Source organism: Salarias fasciatus, chromosome 17 (assembly GCF_902148845.1).
Source record: "Salarias fasciatus chromosome 17, fSalaFa1.1, whole genome shotgun sequence".
NCBI classification, from domain to species: Eukaryota; Metazoa; Chordata; class Actinopteri; order Blenniiformes; family Blenniidae; genus Salarias; species Salarias fasciatus.
Genome location: NC_043761.1, coordinates 3,555,876 through 3,578,320, shown reverse-complemented (window position 1 = coordinate 3,578,320; position 22,445 = coordinate 3,555,876). Strand labels below are relative to the sequence as shown.

The window sequence follows — 22,445 nt, the reverse complement described above, 5'->3', positions numbered from 1 at the left end:
TTAAAAGTGTTGTCAGAGCAGGAAATACAGGTAGTCAAACATCAGTTTTTTTTTTTGCAAAATGATACCAGAAAGAATAAGAAGTCGTCGCTGGTTGTGTCGTCGCCGTCGTTCAGTGACGGCAGCTCCAGTCTTGGGTGGAGGACGGACGGACGGACGGACGGACGGGCCGGGGTCAAGGGGTCAAAGGAGGATTCATACCAGCGGCGCTCCGAGTCGGGTCGGCGAACAGCAAAGACGGCACTTTTGTTGTCAAACGGACACACAGAGGAGCGAAACGTCCAAACGCCACTGGAAATATGTAGCCCTGTAACGACCTGATGAAACCGCTTCATCATGCACACGTTTTGGTTCATTATCCCATCTGTAAGAAAGGACGGTTACCATGGTAACACCAGACATAGGCTTTGCATAACTATTTTGTCCCTTTTTTTTCCCGCCCATAAAGATTCATCACTTCAATGGGTGTGTGTGTGTGTACATCCTCGCAACAGACAATACTGTACACAGGTTCCGTCTTTCGTGGAGTAAAAACCAGCCCTGCCTGTCGACGTAATACTTTTGGTAGACTCTGTGGGAAGCTCCGCGGTCTCGTCAAGACGCTCAAGCAAGAAAAGAAAATCAACAGTCAAATACGAATTTTTGGTAGTCAGTAACAAGTAAGGTGGAACTATTTACAGAGCTTCTAGAAATAAATGAAATAAAAAAAAGCACTGGGTCAGAGATGTAAAATTAGGTAATGACTAGTCCTGAACCGAGCGGTGACCACTTCCTACTGGTTAAGTGAACACACCAAACGTCTGGACTATCAAATCATTTAGGGCTCCTTTTGCTTTAAAACAAACTCAAAATGTTCAGTTTCTCCACTTGGCATCGTGGTGTGGTGTTCCTCATGGCTCTGTACTTGGTCCTCTGAGTTTATTTTACACTATGCTGATGACACTCCGCTGTTCATTGTAATTATTTTTGCTGGATGGATACCTCGCTGATGGAGATTAAACTCAAGTGCTATAAATAATACCTCTGTTTACAACATATGGTTTAAAAGAAAAAGATTATAAATCTAAAGCAACGAGAGCTTTCACCTTCATGTGAATGTTTTTGTCTCTCCGGGAGCCATCGACTCCTCCTTCACTGCCAGTATCAAGGCTTTCTTCTCAGACTTTGTGGATCTCATTTGCATTAATATTACATTCAAGCCACAGTGGTAACCATCTGTTCCTCCAAATAAATGTCCCAGTGATGCTCGAGGACTATTCAACACACGCCACTGCATTTCTCAGAAGAAAAACACAAATAATTGTGCCATCTCGAATCACCAGGTAGATATTTTTCCAAAGAACTCATGGTTCCCACTGGCGTGAACGCAACACATTGTGATAATAATAGCTTTGAGGACAATAAGGTTTGGCAAAATGAAGTTTAAAGAGCATGAATGAGTTTGACTTCATGTCATATTGAAGCAGTTTTGTGTGAAAAGCAACAACAATCTGAGTACAGACATATTTAAAAACCTGAAGTTCTCCGCAAAAAATTGAGTCTGTTTCCAGGGATAAAGAGATTCTCAAATGTATTTGACAGATAAAAATTACAATATTTGAGAAGATTTAATGCATTCAGTGGGACGTTTCCATTGAAAATACACAAAACTGGTATAATGGGTATTTTTCAGTTATTTCCCTAAAACTTTATTTGGCTTTAGTGAATATCTGGTTTTAATTATGTACTGCTGGGATGTCAGATATGCAGGCTGTGGGCTAAAACTGGGCCATTGGAGGGTTTTTGAGACCAGTTTTTAGAATGTGAAACAGCATCACTATCAAAAACTGTCTTAAATGTTGACATGTGCTTAGAACTTGGACTAAGATGATATTTTGGTGTTTAAAAGTTACTGCGTCTCCATGTTGCCCCTCATCCACCTGAAAGCACAGTAAAAACCAGAGATCAGCTCAGTTTGCACGTTCTGCCTGTGCCGACCTGCTTGCAGCCTTCTCCTGCCACTGACGTAAAAGCAGATGGATGAAGAAAAGAAAAGCTTGTTCATCTTGCCAAACCTGATTTATTTACCGACTTCTGAAATTTCTAGAGGCACAAAATGTGTTGAGGTCTCTTCAAACCTTTCAACCTCAAACATGGTCCCCACGACAATCCTTCCCAACTCTGAAAATATCTCTGTTCTCCTTCAAACGCCGACCTTGGATAAAGTTTCTGATTTATCTCTGCTGTACAAATAGACTTCGCTCTGGTGTATTTTTACAGGTATACTACACTGCCAGGGTCTGACCGGACGAGCCTCTGATGCAAGTATAAAGATGTAAAAGTAGTAAACTTAGTTTCAGTACAAACTGCTGTACAAACAGGCAAACAGTGGATGAGCATTCAGACCGACGGAGTTGATGCTGGAGGACAGTTTGCGGCGGTAAACGAGCGGCGGCCTCCGCGGCGGGAGACGCGCACATCTGTATGCTTCCGGCTCGGTAACCTGCGGGCTGAGAGACACCTCCCACTGACTTCTGGAACGCGATCTTAAAAAGGCAGTAGACATACGTGACCCGAGAGGACACACAGATCTGCAGATCACCCGAGTTCTTCCCCCCACCTCCCCCTCCTCCTCCTCCTCCTCCGTTCAGTAGAAAATAATCTGATAGAAAGACGTCCTCCTGACGCGCTGCCGTGTTTCAAGTATGAAAAAGAAATCACCGACAAGGCAAAAAGGCAATGCAGACGGGAGAGGGCGGAAAAGAAAGTGGAAGTCACACAGAAGGCTTATTGTTGCATATATAATTGGCCACTTTTTGAGAAGAGAACAGTAGGTACAAAAGAAACGACAACACTTTTCTTTCTGGACGGGGTTCCCGTGACTGAACAGTGTAACCAAAAGATGACAGATTTCCAAACTAAACACAGATTCATGGCTAGTAGACCTCTTTTTGTTGTTGTTGTTGTTGTTTTCCTCTTCCAACTGTCCCCCCACCCACCCCGCAAAGAGCCCCGCTCGCAGTGTTCCTGGTGGACGTCGCAGTCTGGGATGTTTTTTTTTTTTTTTAGTTTTGTTCCTGCTGACGGCTGAGAGGCCGGCCGGAGGCGGAGAGGAAGACTCAGTTGGTTAAGGTGCTGGACGCGCGGAAGTAAGAGAGGAACTTGAAACAGAGGCTGACCACAAAGTACCAGATGTTGCGGGCCATCTGGGAGCGGGCGATGAACACCCGCCAGATGAAGACCACCAGCAGCGTGTTGAAGGTGTAGCGGATGTTTCTCAGTCTGGAGGAGAGAGGATGACAGAAGACGCCCGATCAGTAAATCCAAATGCAATCAGACTGTTGGTAAAGGCGAGGGGTGAAAGGTCGGCGGGCCGTACTTCCTCAGGTGCTGCCGGGCAGCGGGAATGTCGGACATGTCTTCGTTCAGGACGTACTTCTTGGTGCCGATGCAGTAGTTCTCGATGTACTCGGGCCAGTTCAGCTGGCGCACGTCGAAGTTGAACGTCTGCAAGTGGAAAGATGTGGAAGTGAGGTGAAGTTCCAATCGCGGCCACTAGATGGAGCAGCAGACCGGCTTTCAACAAGCAGTGGGAAACTATTCAATCTTCATTAATGATGGCCAGGGCCCACATGGAAACAGGAGGTTTAAAAAGTCAGAAATTTGAACTTTCTTAACATTTGAAATCATTTTAAAAGCCTTGAATTCATTCATTCATTCAGAGGATGGTTTCAACACTTGTCTGGAATGTCTGAAATGTTCATTTCAAAGTGAATAATCAATTTGAAAGAAGAAAACGGGAACAGATTCATTCAGGAAAGTAATTAGAAAAACTCAGGAATTCAATTTAATCCATAAATTGAATTAAATAAATGATATAATAAAGTAGAGGTGAAAAGAAGAATTGATTTTTTTCTAAAAATGTCAGAAAGTTGTGATAAAAGAGCGTTTTTTTCTCGTGGCGAGGCGGTGGATGAGGAAACCTTTCTGTCCTCGGGCGTCAGCTGGCTCATCAGCATGCTCATGTTCTCCGAGTTCCACTCCCAGTCCTGGCTGCTGAAGTACTCCAGCAGGCTGATGGCCTTGTGCAGCCGGTTGAAGATGCGCATCATCCTGCAAAAGAGGAGCAACGCTGAGGAGGAGGAGGAGCCGCGTTTGGAAGGAAGCTCAGCGCGGCGGCGGCGGCGGCGACTCACTGCGGCTTCTGTCCCGACAGGCGCAGGAACAGGTCGTAGATCAGGGCGGGGAACTTGTGGCTGACCAGGATCCAGTACTGGTTGATCAGGTAGTTGGAGGTGATGTTGGCGTTGGGCCTGCGGAAAGCCTGCTCCAGGGGGTTCCTCTTGAAGGACGACATGACGTGGTGCTCTGCAAGACGGCGCAACGCCGAGGTGAACCATCAGAGGGCGCAGTGGCTTTCAAAACGTGTGACAATGTTATGCAGCTGTATTTTTATGTTTGATGTACTTTATTATATGTTATGGGAAACCTGAAAGGTATCTCTGGAAGAGCTGCGAACACTGAGTGCATATTTAAATGAAAAGCAGCTCAGCGTCACATTATAGCCTCTCTGTATTTACGCCACTGCAAAGGAAGTGAAAATATTTCAGTACAGCAGAAGCATAATCTGGATTTGAACCATATAGTGAATAAAGAATTAACTGGCAAATGCTTTAAATGTTATTAAAGTACCATAAAAGCCAAATCTACATACGACTCAATCTCTAGAATTACTGGAAAATTGGATATAAAATATCATCTGTGTGGAAAAACAAAAGCTTTTAACTCTTTCAATAAGTGCAGGCACATCTCAAACATTATTTTGATTACAAAACGCATGAAATATTGTCAAAGATGCCGTTCATACTCTATTTTGGTAGAGAGAAGATACACTGGATTAAATAAAAACCGGCATTTTTTTTTTTAAAACCACGCAGCCGACAGATTTTTTTCCTCTCTCTATCCAGACGATTAAAAGAGTCAGACGGTCTCTCTGCTCAGATAATCCCGCGCAAAGCTGCACCACTCCGGAGTGAAACAGGCAGGAGAGCGGCTCAAAGTGAGGAAGGACCTCATGATGCAATCAGAAATAAAAAGAGAGAAGAAGAAGAAGAAGAAGAAGAGGAGGAAAGGTCAGGCGGAGCAGCTGACCGGAAACTACCAGGTAGCTCAGATCTGCACCGCCCGACTTCCAGGAATCAACTTCAATATCATCCATCCGTCCACAGATGTGGGATTCGGCCAGACATTACATCATACACACAAACACACTCTCTCTCACACACACACACACACACACACACACACACCCAGAGCCAGCCTCTTACACTGCGTTTCCATGGTAACTGGTGTGTAGTGGTTGCGGGGAGGAGTGTGATGTGAGGCGACGTGCAGATGTGGTCCGGCTCCTCGGAGCCCGGCGGGGACGATCCGCCGCTGACCTTGATCTGGGGTCACTGGCAGCAGAGTACCCACAATCCTTTGCTTGTGGCGAAAAGCTTTCGGAAATCTTTTTTTTTTTTTCGCGGAGGAAACGTCTGAATTAGCTTCCTGTATTTATTTATTTTTTTTTTTTTTTTGGCGAGTCGCCGGCTCCTCTTTCGTAACAGCCAGTTGCCGAGATGAGACCTAATCCTGCCCGGGCCATCTGCTAGCAATTTCCCAGCATACAGGGAGCGTGTTCGTTAATCTGAGGGGCGTCCCGGCGGTCGGAAATAAACTCCTGCACGAGCCAAACCGCGACGGCATCCAGCTCGTCACGCTTCCGGGCCAAGCTTCGACCTGAGGCCAATCAGACTGTTCCGAACCGCCGATACGTACCGATCTCTCCCCAGTGGAAGGGGTTGATCCCGCCGGTCGTGCAGTTGTACACCAGCGCCGTTTTGGGTCTGCGAGGAGCAGAAAGCATGCAGACTGTGAATCAACACATTAACGACATGTTTGTAGGATGACTGAGCAGAACTTTCGGGGTGGATCTGTGATTCCTCCCCTTCACACCGAGCCTCTCTATGAATGCGAAGCGGCTGCCTCCGATTTATTTCCACTGTGGAAAATGTGAGCCAGTCAAGTTTTTTGGGCGGCCTGCTGCGAGGAAGTGAGTCAGACGTTTTCCTGGGAAAGCCTCGCTCATGACGTACGTTCCGATGAGCTACAAAGAGAAGACGTGGCTCGTGTGTGTGTGTGTTTCCTGACCTGTGCACGGCGGTGTACCAGCCGGCAGCCAGGGTCAGGTTGATCACGGTGTCCACGGGGATCAGGTCGGCCACGGCGTCGTTGTTGGCCCTCATCGTTCTCAGGATGCCTTTGCCGGCCTGCAGACACGACACGCCGCGTCACTCCCCCCCATCTCCGAACTCGCGCGTTCGGGTCAACGCGCCACATTTCGGTGATGTACTCACGGCTATGAAGACGCCGCTCGGCCCGTTGAAGTTGTCGATCCAACCCTGGAGGTTTCAGAAGGACCACAAGACACAATAAATGCATGTATGTAGATTTAATAAACAATAAAATTCCTTCCACGTTTCACTCGCTCGTAGGATGAAACCGAACTGCCTCGTGTGGTTTTGCGGTGCGCTCGGGTCGTGTTACCCCCCGCGGTGCGACGCCGGGGGACGCCGGGCGGCGGCGACGGTCGGCTTCAATTAGACGCCATTAAAAATGGATGAAAGTGCTGGTAATGGCCTGCTGGAGGCTCGCTGTGCGGTCGGGCTGAGGTTGATCCTGACTCTCCGGAGACGAAGAGCGACGTCGCTACAAGGTTCACATCCTCCAAGTTTTTTTTTCCTTTTGTTCCCTGAACATGTTTGCTGGGAAACAAACATCTTACAGTTACTGGCGAAGGCACAAATGATCCAGAGGTGCATCGAGGAGCTGTAACTTTATCCATAAAGGAAAAGTATAACTCTAATAAAGCAAAAGAGAAAAGTCTAACAAGTTGAATGAATGAAAAACTAACTGGACGGAGAGAGCGTCAGTGAAAACTGAACTTCTTTCAGCTCCAATCTGCAGGCGGAAGCTGATCAAAAGCTCTGTCAGCCCCTCAGTGGATGGATTTTACTGTGCTTGCCCTCTGTGTTGTCCGGTTCACGTCCTTGCTGCCCCCCGTCCCCCAAGACAAAAAGGTCTCCAGCAGAGATATTAACTAATCTGCTTTAATCCGGAGCCACTTAGAGCTAAAAGCCACGGGGGAGCAGCGCTGACCCGATCAATATCTCATTTTAATTAGTTTTCTGGTCACAAGAGAAGAAAACCGGGAGCAGAAGATCCATAAGTCCTGACTCAGTTCATGGTTATCTAACAGAGGCGACACAGTCAGACTGAAGCTGCTTTTAATCCCAGTTTAACTGAATCTCCGAGAAAATGAGGGAAAGTTCTCTTTTCTCTAACAAAGCTGAGCAGCGACATCGAATCCACCAGAAGGAAATGTACATTATTTGCCTCAAATGCGTGCTCGTGAGGATTTCAGTGGAAAAAAGAGAAGCTTTCCCCTGGTTTCCATGGCGACGGGAGGAACTCACGGGGAAAGGCTCCTGCCAGCTGGCTCCCACTATGGAGGGTCTGATGATGCCGATGTTGAGCCTGTCCTGCTCCTGCTGCACCACGTACTCGGCCAGGGCTTTGGTGTAGGTGTAGGTGTTGGGCCGGTCGCCGATGAGCCGCGGCGTGATGTCCAGCACGATGCCGTCGTCCATCCACCTGCGGGCGGAGAGACGGGAAACCTTCAGTCGGGGTGTTTCGGGTGAGCGCGAAAGCCCGGCTCGCAGTTTAAATCGTCGCTCAACGCGTCGCTTAGCCTGGAAAATGTGAGGCTGCGAAATGCCAAGACCATCAAAGGGCAAAATAAAAAAGGCTGCATGAATGGGAACAAAAAAAAAAAACCCGCTAGAAAACACAACACTGAAAAAATGTCTTTAAAGAAAAACAATCCCGGAAGTCTGCATTCATCCTGACAGAAATGAGCTTTATTGCAACTATGAGGGATTTTTATTAAAGTTACATGAAAATGATTTTTATTAAATCATCTGGAAAAAAAAAGGAAGAAAGTTCTGGAATTCAGTTTTTGCATGTTTCCCTGCAATCAGTCATGTTCTGATAGTGACTGACAATCATCAGTTGACTGTAAGTATAAGCATAAGTGTCCGTTATAGATTTAAAAAGTTACTGATGTTTTTAAAACCGGTAACTTCAAACACAAGTCCCTTTACAAAGCAGTCCAGAAGATGATCTCAATGTCTGACTTTGTGTTTCACTTCATTTTTTGTGTTTCTGAAAATCATCAAGACTTTCAGATCTATTTATGAGTTAATGTGAGGTCTGTTACTATTTCACCGAACTCCTGTTTTATGGAGGAGGAACAAATCACTTATATACTGTATGTATGAAATCTTTAACAAAGTCTTCAAAGTCTACCTTGAAGAGTGAAATATGGACTTTATAGAGTCCAGAAGAGGCTTAAAGAGTCTGACAGTGAAGCTTTTAAAGAATCCTGCTCAGCTCTTAAAGAGTTTAAAGTCTGTTTTGAAGAGTTAAGTCGCGGTTTTAAAAACCTGGATCATGTTGTCAAGACGTTACGAGTTTGGCGGTTGCAGACAGAAGACGGGAGGGCCGCTGCCGACTGTGGTTCAGATCTGCGGTTATTGTCTTTTGCGGCCCGCTGACGGCGGCTGTGACGCTCGCACGATGCCAGCAGAGCGAGACGCTGGCCTTCCTCCACGCTCTCCGCCTGCTGCGACGCCACCGAAACAGCGGCTTCATTCCCCGTTCGCTTCCTGGACGGACATCAGACGCGTCGGTATTTTATCTCCTCTCCTCTGTGTTGGTAACCAAAATAAAGTGCGTGGAGCAGTCGTGTCTGACTCCTGTCGACGCAACCTTGGCAGCTGCACAGCCGACCTTCAACCCTACCGGGGTAAATATATCTCACCGAGCACGCTGGCATCGGCTGCAACCGTTACCATTTCACTCAGCTCCTGTTCAATTCTGAACTAGCGGACGATGGAAGGACGTTTGGAGAGATTTTAGGCCTCATCTCGTTTTTAGCACTCACTCCAGAGACTCGATGAGCTTCTTGGGCTCGACGGGCGGCGGGTAGATGACCTCGTCGATGTGCTTGCGGTTGCAGTTTGCATAGGCGGTGGAGATGTGGATGAAGGCCTGGAGGTGGTGCATCTGCTGGGCCAGGCCGAGGAGCTGCTGAGTGGCGATCACGTTGAGCTGCAGGGCGTGTCTGCAGGAGAGAGAGAGAGAGAGAGAGGTTCAGCTAGAGATCTGTTAGTGTGTGTGTGTGTGTGTGTGTTTGTGTGTGTGTATCTGCTTGGCTGTTAATATCTGGGAGCCTTTTCCTGCTGAGCGTTCCAGTCGGATGAGGATTTTCAGAAAAAGAGATTTAAAGCCGGAGCAGAGCGAGACGTGTGATCAAACACACACTCGAGAGAGAGAGAGAGAGAGAGAGGGAGAGAGAGGAGACACGATACAGGAACTAAAATGTGTTCCGACACCTCCGCCTCACTTACTCAGGTTATCCGGGTCGATTCCAGCAAAACGTACATATGAGGTCAAAATCAATCCTCTAATTTTCTGTGTGAATTACAGCGCCGGATAAACCCAATGATTATGATCTGAACGGGCTGGAAGCCACCAGCGCCACCACGGTGCTAATTATCATCACAGCACGGCTCGGCCTGCTGATCTGAGGACTCCACCGTCTCCTGAGACGGCTCTTTTTTTATTACCACTGGACTGAATATAGGTTTCACTCCCATTTTTTTCATCAACAGTCGCCTTTTCTTCTTTATGCACATAAAATACAGTGAATAACATATAGGTGCGTGTTTTCGGTGAAAGCAGTGCGGTTCCTCACTTGAGCGGCTCGTCGAAGCGGATGGTGGCGGCGCAGTGGAAGACGATGTCGATGCAGGCCTTCAGCCTCTCCTGGTCCTCGGGGCTGATGGCGAGGCCCGGCTGCATCAGCTCGCTGCTGATGGGGATGATCTTCTGGTGGAAGTCGGGATTGTCCTCCCTCACTCGGTCGAAAAGCTGGAAGACACGCAACGGATCAGTCAGCGGGAGCTCGGGAGCGACGGCGAACAAAGCGTTTAGCTCCAACGCCGTCTATAATCCTGCCAGTAATGCACGAGAGCAGGAGGGCAGGACGGTGATTACAGCGAAATGTCAACAGATGAACACTGAAGTAACATGACGAGAAATGTAAACGATCCCGGCTGTCAAAGTCGCCCCGGGCCGCAGAATCCAGGAGACTTCCACGCCAAGGATTCTCTTTGCTCCCGTAATTGCGGCGCGCATCGGAAAGGTCAGACGGAAGAGCGGGTCTCTGCTGGCCTCGTGTCAGAGCCGGAATAACGAGAGAGCCTGACCTTTTATGACAAGAGCGCATCCAACACACACACACAGCTCATCAAATGTCATCTGAACTCATCCTTTTAACATGCAGACACTGTATGTTCAATACGTCCGCATTCATGTCCGCTAAGTGCATCTTTCAGCTGCTCTCCTGCATGTTATTGGTCTGTCATCTCGGAGAGCGGAGCGACACGGCTGAGATCGGTTCCCGGACGCATCGCGTTCTAATTGGAGGGGGCGGTCAAAATAAATGCAGCAAACTCCATCCTCTCAGCCCGATCAATATCTCTATAAAACAGTCAATATCCATTCTGAAACCATCTCCAACGGAAGAGTGTTGGATTAGAGCGCATTAGTTTACCGGGGGGCCTTTTCATTATGATGTGTGTGTGATGATGACTGGTGGAATAACGATCCGAGGCGCGCAGATCGGATTGTACGACGCTCCTGATTCACGGAGCAGGATGACGTTTGGACCTTCAGCAGCTATTCCAGGTGTTCAGATCTGATTGAAGCCCTGCTGGAGGACAGAGAGCCGCTCACGGAGCCTTTCAGTTGAAGATAATCTGGATGATTTATGAACCGGTGAGTGAAAAACGGCAGCGAAGCAGTGCTGATGTGTAGAAGAACGGCCCGGTTTCACTCGGGACTACAGATGTGCACGGCTCGTCTCAAGTGGAGAAACAAGTTCTATTTGCCTCCGCCGTGACTCAGGCTTCATAAATGTCTCTGCAAACACAGCTCACACACACACACACACACACACACACACACACACACACACACACACACACACACACACACACACACACACACACACACACACACACACACACACACACACACACACACACACACACACACACACACACGGTCCCGGCCTCCACGCCGACCATGGCGGCTCATGCGGACAGCAGAGAGGCTGAACGCGGCCGCTGTGTGATATTATTCCACCTGTTTACGCTGCTGGCCGGCCGGCCGCATTCCATCATGGAGGGGGGATTATGTGAACTCTCGTCTAGATTTACTGCGCCTCGGTTCTCCTCCGGGGGACGCTGTCCCCGAGGCGGCGGCGGCGGTGGGTTGTCGGGTTGCATCGCTTCTTTCTCCGGTCGGGAGTCGCACAGAGCGGCGGCACGGCGCCGCCAACATGGCAGGCGCTGCTGGCAGCGGCGCAGCAAAGCACTTCACACAGAGACGGCATGAGGCGGGCGGGCGAGGGGGCCAGGGGGGGCCAGGGATTGCCATGCAAGTGCGTGCTGTCTGTTATGAAATTGCCCGTGTGTGTGTGTGTGTATGTGTGTGTGTGTGTGTTGCTCGGTTAAGCACAGCTCTCCTGCTAAAGAGGACAGATGTTGAATTAAACAGCTGTTTAGAACCACGCCGGGTTCCCTCATCAATCTCCTCCTCTCCAAACACTCGGCGCACCGCTGCCATATTAGTCCTCGTGCAGTTTACAGAGTCATAACCCCGGAACCGCTCCGGGGGAGGAGGGGGGCGAGGAGGGGGGAGGCCATGTTTTCTGCATGATAGTGCGGTCATTATTACATAATGTGAAATAATGTATCTGTCTCTGCGCTGGAGGACGACAGCTTTTTTAATTATTTCATTACTCTACTAAAAAACCACCACTGGACCACGAGTCTCGTTTCAGCCCCCGGAGCCGATTCAGAGTTTCGGCCGTCACTGAACGAAACCAGGACGAGGGGGAGAAACGGACCTCTGTGGATTTTGCCGACAAAGAGGCTTCTCTTCCCGCTCACACCTGCTCGCTTCACTCTTATCGGCGACTTCAGCCGCTTGTGCAAACCCGCACCTCCGTTTCCCCGCAGAGCCGCCGCTCGCCACACAATCGTATCTACACTGAGCGAGAGAGGGGAAAGAAACAAAACTGTGAAATCGTCCGTCGGCGCTCGCTCACGTTAAAGTGGAAAACTGAATCACAAAAGGAGCCAGGATGGAGAGAGTGCATGGGGGTCGGAGGAGTGAGCGGGTGCGCACGCCGTGGGTTTCAGAGCGCTCTTTGTTGGGCAGAGAGCGGCATTGTGCCGTGGGAGCGTGGCGCTGTTCAATAAATGGCTCTTTGAATGACGGAGCGGTCTTGTGCCAGCCTTCCACCGCTCCCGTTTAACCCCGAGCGGCCGGGAAAGACAAAAGCTCGTCAGTCTTCTTCGCCGAAACGACCGCAAGTGTTTGCGCGGTCCGTCTCGTGGCGAGTGAAACAAAGTCATGTTTCCTTTTATATGTTTAACCCGGCTGGTGCACGAGGTGGCCATTTCTCTTCCTTCGGTAGCGGACGTTCACATTTGCGCGACCCTGAGGGCAATAAATCGTCAATCAGAAGAGCTGGAAGCCGCCGCTCTGCGGACTTTCACAGAAACCCAACACTAATAGCACTTTCCTTTCAGCGCGGCAACCCGAGCCGGCATTTCAGCCGCCTCTCTTCTCACTAACTGCCCTTTAGCCGAGGCGCCGCCGCTCTCACGGCCCCCGTCGCCGAGGACGCTCGAGAACCGAGAGACTAAACTCCTCTGCTTTGATTTCCGTAGAATGCGGGATACAGCACAATTGGAAAAATCCAGTGAAATCATAATACCCTGTTTCCCTTTTCGCACTTCGTCCAGAACAACAGAGGGAAACCAGCTGGCGCGTCTGAAGTGGCTCCATGTCGTTTTAAGCCCCGTATTACGGCACGTCTCAGGAATGTCTGTCACGGTGGAACAAAAGCTGTGGCCGCAGTGGCAAAATGAAGAGGAGAGCACCTCGGCGAACACCTGAATGAAGAGCTACAGCCAAATACGTGAAGACGAGGATTTTATTGACATTCAAAACCCAATCCAACTATAAGGCCACAAACCTCTCATCATCTCCAATAATTCAGTGATCTGACATTTCTAAAAGCCATTCTCATCAATCCGAGCTCAGAACGAGCGTCCGTCTGCACCTTCTCCCCGCTGAGCACGCCGGACGCCGCCGACAGGAGACCGCCGATTTACAGTATCCGGAAAAAAAAGACGACCTGAAAGTGTGTCAGAAAGAAGCAATTAACGGCGGCACCCTCAGCACTGACCTCCATTTCCTGCCATGCGCCGTCTAAATTAGGCAAATAATGGGACGCGAGCAGGACGGGTGGTAAAGGAGAGGGAGTGGGTAGAACGAGGTTTTACAGAAGGTACTGCTTCAATCAGACGTCTTCCTGCGGGAGGAGAAAGGCAGCAGGCCATGGGCATTATGTCTCAGATTGTGGCGTCACCTCGACGTGCCTTCCTGACCTCGCTTCACCTGCTTGTCTGCTTCGGAACCGAAAGCCACCAAGTCTTCCTGCTGCGGGGAAATCCTTCTGGATGCCAGCGGCGCGAGGAATCCAGAGGAAAAAACAAAAAGATCGGGCAGAGCTGGTCGAGCAGGAAGAGCAGCCGCTCACTTCCAATAAACGAAAAAAAGAGCTTCTTCCATTCATTGGCAGGGTTCTCCATCCTCATGCTTTGAGCACACGAAACTTGGCCGCAGTTAAAACGAGAAATGTCGCATGACCGCAAAAAACCTTTGCGTTTGCATTTTGCCAGCAGAAATACAGGCCATTGTGCCACGACAGCAACCCGAATGAAAGATCGGACAGTTCAGATCAAGATATTTCGGCAAAGTTTCATGATACAGCCACTCTGGAGAAGCCCGCCGGCCTCGGGGCGCCGATGGCGCGCTGCAGGGAACAGCTCATCAAAGCGAATGAACGAGAATGGAGGGTTTTCTCATGCCTGGCTCGGGGCTGTCGTTGTACACAACTCAATTGAGAGGATCGATATGACGGGAGTAATGAGGTTCACAGTGGCAGCGCATGCAGAGCTCCTGGGATGCCGCTGGACGGGCGCGCCGCTCCTTCAGACGACTGAGCCAATAAGGAGAATCTTATCTAATCACCCTCCGAGTGCAAAACTGCAAAGTTACAGCTGCAGAATGTGACTCTTGATGCATTTTCACTTCTTTTGAATACCTTTTCATGCATTTTGAGCGAAGAAGCTAAAAACTGAAGGAGGATTTTGTCTCTCGCTGGCGAGATGAGCAAAAAAACGGATCGATTTTCTTCCTGCATTTCGCTTTAATCCGTCACGGCGGGGCCGCTGCGGTCACACCGATGCAGTGAAAGGCATTAAATCCCGTCTCCGCCAACGATGAGGCCATATGTACAGTGGAGAGGAAGAAACCAGCTGGCAGATGCTCAAACGCTGCGTGCAGGAGGCATCGAGCGCGACGGTCTGGATCTGAGCCTCACTGCGCATGTCCGAATGACTCCACCCGCTGCATCCAGCGCGCTAATTTACTGCAGAACGTGGAGTTAATTTGTGCCCTAATTATATGCAGAACCATCCGCTCCCCCTCGCCCTGCTCTCTGGGGAGCAGCGCTGCAGCCGAGCGAGCGCCTCGCAGCGCGACAGACTGGCAGCCGCGACCTTTACCCCCACCCGAGGCCCCGAAGCTCACTTTTAACCCCTTCACTCCCAGATTAACCGACGGTTTGCTGCAACAACTCCGCACAGGATGATAAAAGGGTGCAAAGTACAGACGCGCAGCATCAGCGCAAGTGCCGGGCGTTAACGGCTTCGCATTCTGCTCTTTTGTTTCAGAAGTGGAGCAACTTGTTGCCTCTGTCCTCCTGCCACCGGCGATCATCACGTAACGCTGGAGTGAAGCCAAAGTGGTGCTCAAACTGTGGAAGCAGAATGAGAGCAGGCCTTTTTATTGGAGGCTTCAGGTGTCTCCACAGCTGGCATTCACATTTCAGAGAGCTGCACGACGAGGCCGGGGGTGGATCAATAAGTCCTGCATATTTAGACGGCGGCGGCGATCACCTGGCCGAGGACGTAAACGGAGGAAAATCGATGCAACGGTGTAGCGGCATCGGCTGGGAGTGTGATAACGAGGCAACAGACTGAAAACCACACAGGAGGGACAAACATCAGCGCTGCGGTGGGGCCGCTCTCACAGCCAGACTTAAAGAGTTTCAAACACAAACACGGCGAAGTGAGAGATTCAGGAAGTCTGGGATTAAAGGAAGATAAATATCTGCACTCAGTATTTGTGTCTCGACTGACACACATTCAGACGGCGCCCGGTGGGACGCATTGCTGTGAGGCAGCAGAACTAACCAGAACTCGCCGCTTTCACCGATTTGACTGGGTGTGGTCGATGTTTACCGTGCAGCATGACGGCTGACGGGCCAATCACAGGAAGGCTAGGGCGGGTCAAGACGAGGCTAATATTGATAATCGATCAATTAAATTACGCAGAATTTAATCATTTAATCGCAGAAGAAGTATCCTTCAAAATTCTACGTAGATTTTATCCCTGAAGGATAAAACCTGAAGGTTCTTTAAAAAGATTTAACTCAGAAATTGATGTATTATGCAGTTTTTGTGAATTACTTTGGCTCTGTTCTGTCTCCAAACTGTTCTGGCAACATTTCTCTAGTTTCATCTGTTGTAAATTATCAATCAAATTTCAGTTTATATTGGAAACAGGTTTTGTTTGGCTTCCACCAGCGGAACAACAAAAATCCGACGGAATGCTTAAATCAACTTGCTACTCTTTTTTCACTACATTTCACGTTAATAACACATTTTTAAAAAGAAAACCCCTTTTTTCACTTCTCTAGTGGAGATCACATATTTGTCGAACAAAATAAATAAAAAAAAGCACAATAGATGGAACAAAGTGTTCCCTTACAGAGATTCACTGCACTGGAAGCACTGCTGTGTAAAACAGGAAGCACACATTTTATTTTGCCGTTTTATTCCATCATTTTTACAGAAGTTGAAGTGTATTGTTTTTGTGACGCTCTGGTGAAACTTCATTATTCCAGCACTTCCTGTTGTCATAGAAAGTCAGTAGAGGTGTCTCTTTGCATTCAGGTAGTGGCCGAGAGAGATCGGGCTGTTTGGGAGAAGCACCGTTTTTTTTTAGTTCTTAATTCTTCAAACCACAGTTGTTGCAAGTTCCCACAATTTCACTACACCCTATATTTAGGTTGTGCAGCAAGTAAGAGCACATCAGTCAAAGGAAGGCGAAAGGCTTTTAAACAGATGAGCCGGTGAACAGATGAGGCCGGTCTGATTTACAGTCCCTCCTCAGACATTTTAAGCCCTCCGACAAGGACAAATACACTCGGTCAGGCTGTAAATAAAGCCTTGTTTTATAAACTGTCAAAAGCACAGACTGTGAGTTACCAACAACTGGGTTTCACAGGTGACGTCTCGTAACTACACAGCTCTGTCCTTATTTAGCCTGGTTCATGTAAAACATGACAGAACTACAGAGAAAAGCAGCCGGCCTGCCGCTCGTCTTTAAGTCCAAACAGTGATCGTCTCTGTTCCTGATCTCACGGTGTTGGAAACGTCTGCAGCCGCTTTATTTTTAGCTGAAAACATGTGGAGTTCCTCCTGAAGAGGCTCCAGATGATCCCGATGCAGAAAGCGCTAAATTCAGGATGGTCGGGAGCCGTCTGTGCCGCAGCTGTCACACCGATCGCCCGCTTTGGAGAAAACCGCCCCCCCACCCGGCAGGATTCTGCCCCGGAGGGTAAATTCCTCAAGACACATCCCCCCCCTCCTCTCCCCAAGACACATTCCACTTCCCACCCCTCTGGGATGTCGCACGGCCTCTCCAACAGCCTGCCGGTGGGCGGGAAAGGCACGCAGAGGCCTCCCTGTACCAGAGGACCACGAAAGACGAGACGTGTCCACTCGGACGGTGCGTCCTTCAGAGAGACAGACGACGTCTTCACCTGTGGTGGGGGCCTGAGCACGCTCTCTCTTGGTCAGCCAACACTTAAACACGACAACGGTGCTGGAAGCCCCTGAAAATTAGAGACTAAACCGAGTACAAGCACATTGTTTCAAAATGCTGCCGTATCAACGCCAAGAAACGGGCTCCGTCTGGACGGGAGAGGCTCGGCTCGTCTGCCTGAGAGACCAAACCGCGGCTCTCCTTCATGAATTATCTCCGATTCTGAACAGAATAATGCCGACCTGAACGCCCGCATGAATACCAATCAGTGACTGAGGCCCGCTCATGGAAGTTTAATGGCGTCCCTCTCTGCATGCGGGGCGGGCCGGCGCCCGGCTCGGCGCCAGCTGATGGCACAGACGATGAGCGAGTCCAACCGGAGAACGGATCGGGGGGAAACGCTGCGAACACGAGAGCGTGGCAAACCGCCCGTCGACGGCGGCGAGGATGAAGAGGGTTAAACACTTGAATGAACGTCAAGCGTCGTGAAGGAGGAAGTCTGGCTTTGTCTTCTCATTTTAGACGCTGCGGATCTGAATCATTGATTTTTACTCGTCTACACGGCGCTGCAGTCTGAGTGGGAGCTGCTCAGCACCATGATTGTTATTATTATTATCATTATTTTCCTCTTTTGGCTCTGTGAGGTTTTCCAGTTTCTGCTCTGAGGCTAATCCGCCAAACACGGGTTAAATAACCCGGTTTGTGTTCTTGGGCTGCGAGCATCTGCTTCATTAGCCTTGCTTCTCTTGGGTGGACGGACGCGTTTTCCATTTTGAAGTGAAACTACGCCGGCATAATGGAGGACGGGGAGAAATCAATGTTGCCAGAGTAACTTAGAAAATGCGCGGCGTGAGCGAGGGCGGCGAGCAGCCCCCCCCCCCCCCCGCTGGGATGAACCGCAGCGAACGGCGCTTCGGGACAACGGGTCAACAAGTCACATGTCCGCAGGTTTAGCCGAGCGGCGATAAACCAGGCGAACCCACTCCGCACGCTGAAGCGGATTCAAGTTAACAAGTTAACCATGAGATCATCGCCGGCCCTCCACGCCGCCCACTCCCCGCCACTCGCGCGGAGCTGAAATTACAGGGTGTTGTTAACCGGCACTTTAAAGCGCCGTCGTGTCAGAGCGAGCTAATTACATGGTGGATGGCGTGGACGGGCCGAGGCGTCACGCTCACCTTAGCGAGGAGGAGGGGGGGGGGGAGGCAGTACGAGCTCAAAGCTAAATTAAGGCGCAAAACTCCTCAATTCGATCACGCCAGTGAGCGCGGCGGCGGCGGCGGCGGATGTGGCTCCGAGGTTCAATGGGAGCAGTAAAAAATAGACGCTATTAGAAGGAGACAGACAGAGGAATACAGAGAAAGTGTGATTTTCAGCGCTGCGCTGACAGTTTGAGGCCAGATGGAGAAGACGTGTGAGCAGCTGAGCTTCACTGCTTTCTGCTCCTCATTAAGTCCGCTGGAGTTTGGTGGGTGTCTTGTGTTTTGCTGAGTCATGCTTCGCCGCCAGGCCTGATCCAGCTGACGCCACAGATCTGGAGAGCCCTGAACCCCAGACTCTGATTCCGAACATCCGAGTTTACCTTTTATTATTCCCCGTGTGGCTCCTCATCCCCGGCTGTGTCTCTGCTGAGGCTCAGAGACGGACCGCCGCTCCGACTCTTTGCGGACGGGCTTCTGAAAAGCCAACGCGGTTTTGAACGGCGATTTGAATAAGCAGCGACCACGGATCCTGAACGACATCCGGTGGAGGGCCCCCCTTGCTAAGTGCATGTGCCACATGTGCCACACCTAATCGACGGGCCTCCGTTCTGTCCGACGATGCTCCAGGAGTTATTTTTTTCCCCGGCGCCGTGCACGGGGCCTGAGGCGATTTAAAAACGGAGGCACTTCATCTCCAGACGGCGACACCGGTGAAGTTTCTGCTTCCCCCTGCGGCGTGACAACCCCGAACACAGCCGTACGTCACTTTCACAGCGGCAGAGGAAGCTCCGTTTTCACACGTCGATAAGAGAGCGCAGCTCCAACACCTGTCACATCCTGCGTTTAGCACGAACAGCACCCAGATGCACTGGACTGCTCACAGGCGCCGAAGATGCAACTTTCCGAAAACACCGTCTCCGTGGAAACAGCTGAAAATGCATTGGCGTACCTTGCACTTCATCATGTCGCTGACCCTCTGCTGCATGGACTGCCCCGCTTTGGGTCTGACCAGGATGTAGAGGGCCTGGACGTCCGGGCAGGACCGCAGCAGCTTCTCCACCAGCACCTTCCCCATGAAGCCCGTGGCGCCCGTGATCAGCACGTTCTTGCCGGCGTAGTACTCCACCACGGACGCCATGTCGTCGCCCGTCGGTCTGCTCTGGCCGCCCGCCGCCGCCGCCGCCTCCTCCTCTCCTCCCACCTCGTCCAGGTCCCGGCCTTCAGGCGACTCCTGCAGGGGGGCAGGAAGGGAACATGAGGACCGAGGAAACCCACAAACTTTGAATAGGGAGTTTTTCTTTAGCTTAACGACAAAATGTGCAGCGAGAAGCCGAATCTGAACCACGAGTAAAGATTTCTGCTTTAATTGCTTCAGGCTGAGGCGTTACGTCAGGAACGGCAGATCATTTAAAATTTAAATAGGGGGTTATTGTTCCTTTCTTCTGACCTTCACTGAGTCAGAGGAGGGAAATGATATGAATATTCATCCAGTGGAATAAAGAGAGGGCACCGACATCAGCTCCTGTTTGGTGCCCGCGAGCAAACCTCCAAAGGACTTTTAATGAAATTATCAGACCAGCCACGCCGGCAAAGCAGCCCCGGCTCGCTGTTTCCGAGCATAATTACATTTTCTATTCAATCCCAATGCACGACAAAGTTATTTTTCCACAATAAATAAGCCAAATGTGGCTTTTACAGCAACAGTTACCCTGCAAAGAGACAAATGGAGTCACTGTGACTGATTCAACCTTCTGCTTAATGAACAAGAAATAATTACTATGTTCAACTTGAGCAACACGGTCATTCCAGCCAGCCGCTGCCCTGTTTTCATTTATTGGTGTAGTTTTGGCTCAGTGGTTTTGTAGTTGGCAGCGTCGACACACAGGAGACGGCAAAGTGATGCATTATTAGTTTTCAATCACAAGGTCCAAAAAGTAAAAACTAAATCCTCTTAATATTTAGAAATAATAAGAAAAAAAAACGTAATTTAAGTGAATGCAGAGAAAGAAAAGCCAACGCAGTGTGAAACTGAAATCGCCACAGCAGGGTTATATTTCCACGGCAGGATCGTTATCATCAAAGCTGAAGTGAAAAGAAGAAGTGCTTGCTTCGCTCGGACTCACGCCAGTGAAGACTTTACGAGCCTCAGTTTATGTTCGGCCAACTGGCTGTGCGAGTGAGTCACATGGAGAGATGCAACATCATGCGGCGCTTTATTGCAGGTTTTTATTTTTTTAAAGATTCATTTGGCTCCTCTGATGTGTGCCGGTGTCGGACTTTGTCCCTTTAGACAATGACTGACAGCGGCGTCTCTGGCTGCCGCTCTGTGTGGATGTGTGGGATGAAAGCTCGCCGCCGCCGCCGCCACGCTGCCAATGGTGCTGCTCATTTGTGCGTAACCACGACAACGGCGTGACGGGAGATACATCACAAGTCTCCTGAAGACGAGGCGGCTCTCTCCGGCTGGCACGGCGCGCTTCTCCCCGAGGGCGGCCTGCGAAACGTCGGGTTTAGCCGAGACCGGGGCCGGATCAGCGTTTTCCAGCCGCTGAGTCGAGCCCAGATTTGTACACACAAGTGTTTTTCTGATTCTGTTCATCCGCTCTCACGGGGCTGCTGCTGCTGCTCCTGCTGCTGATTCCCTGCAAGTCCGCCCTAAGAAACAAGACAGAAACCAAATCCTGCGGAGCCGAACGTGGCCCAGATAACAAAACAATCTTGCATTCTGCGAACGCGGCGTTGAATTACACCCCGACAGAGGAAAGCAGGCCCGCTCCTCCTGCTCTGACCCACTGTGTCAGATTATTTTAATCTGATTCTAACTTTTGGACAAGGTAATACGTGCAGATTTGCTCCCGTGACGACTGAATAAAAAGGTCAGAGTGGAGTTCCGGCGCCGAGGCCCCCCCCCCGACACTCCCGCCTCGAGCTTCACAGAATCTCCCGCGGACACGAGGGACGGGAGCCGAGGGGCCTGAAAGTCACTGCGGATTATCGCCGGACAATGGGAATGTTCCTGCAGCTGGAACGGTGCTGGAGCTGACGTGCATATCCTGGATTCATGAAAGCGAGAGCAGACGACACCCCTGGCGTCCGGCCTCCATCTGCTCTGCTCTAAGCCAACACGGGAACAGGAGCTAAACTGGTTCTGTCAAGAACTCTCCTCTCTGTCCTTTAATCCACCGTCTCGGTGGAATTACAGGAGGCTGGATATCATTTCACTTTCCCATGACTGGACTCAGATAATTCCTCCATTTTGCCACTAATATTCAGCTGAAGCACCAAATCGTTTGCATATGATTTATGATGTCTAAGGAAGAACCAAATACTGGTTCAACGAGAAACTGTGTGAAGATCCACTGATCATTAAAGCCATGTCTGATTTGTGTAACATGTAAACTATGTGATAAAAGTACCGCGGCTTCTCATCACAGCCCTTCAGTACAGGAGCGACTTCCTTTACTGGATGTGAAAATGAAAGCTTGTGTTTCAAAAATAAAAGTCCTCATTCAATTCCTAGTGTGGCCGGACGGATTACTGTGATGAACACAGAACAAATAAACATCTACTGCCAAATAAAAACGCCTAAACTGCATTCAGGATGCGTAAATGTTGAAACGGAGCAAATAAAGGAAACATTCTGAAAGGTTGCAGCAATAAAGGTTAAGATCCAGCGAGCGAGGCCTTGGCAGGAGTGTAGCAGACAGTAAGAGGTGGAGAGCGGCGTGGAGCTCAGACCAAACAACACGCAGCATCATGAGATTTATTTATACTGTGCAGTATCTCTGCACGCATGGATGCACCCTGAACTGCTCTGCCTCCTGAGGCAGGCAGCCTGTTCGCTTTGTGCATTTCTGTCATGATGCAGAGCAACAACCCACCCCTCACCCACCATCACCAATCAGACACACACACACACACACACAAACACACACCCAGGGTCTTCAAGTCTCCCGACCTGTCCCCGCCCGTCCCCGCATTAACCTTGACGTCTCGCCGGTGCTGAGTAAGACGGCGTCCTCGTTCCGAGTCCCTATTATGACTTGGAAGCGGAAGCCAAATCAGCGGGGAGCGAGGACAGACAGTAAAAGCATAAGGCGCAGCTTCCCGGGTCGGGACGCCATC

The 22,445-nt window shown here is 50.0% G+C and overlaps 1 protein-coding gene across 1 annotated transcript in view; it reads right to left on the bottom strand.

Moving 5' to 3' along the window:
* Positions 1-22,445, bottom strand: part of si:dkey-97m3.1 (fatty acyl-CoA reductase 1) — a 33,168-nt gene continuing 10,723 nt past the window's right edge. Inside the window, exons 2-12 of the mRNA XM_030113024.1 lie at positions 19,270-19,551; positions 9,839-10,014; positions 9,026-9,205; positions 7,497-7,674; positions 6,378-6,422; positions 6,172-6,290; positions 5,800-5,867; positions 4,176-4,347; positions 3,963-4,092; positions 3,359-3,486; positions 1-3,261 (exon numbers count right to left, since the gene is read on the bottom strand). Coding sequence (XP_029968884.1) covers positions 3,099-3,261; positions 3,359-3,486; positions 3,963-4,092; positions 4,176-4,347; positions 5,800-5,867; positions 6,172-6,290; positions 6,378-6,422; positions 7,497-7,674; positions 9,026-9,205; positions 9,839-10,014; positions 19,270-19,551 — 1,641 coding nt within the window. The 3' untranslated portion in view covers positions 1-3,098. The remainder of the gene's footprint in view (positions 3,262-3,358; positions 3,487-3,962; positions 4,093-4,175; positions 4,348-5,799; positions 5,868-6,171; positions 6,291-6,377; positions 6,423-7,496; positions 7,675-9,025; positions 9,206-9,838; positions 10,015-19,269; positions 19,552-22,445) is intronic.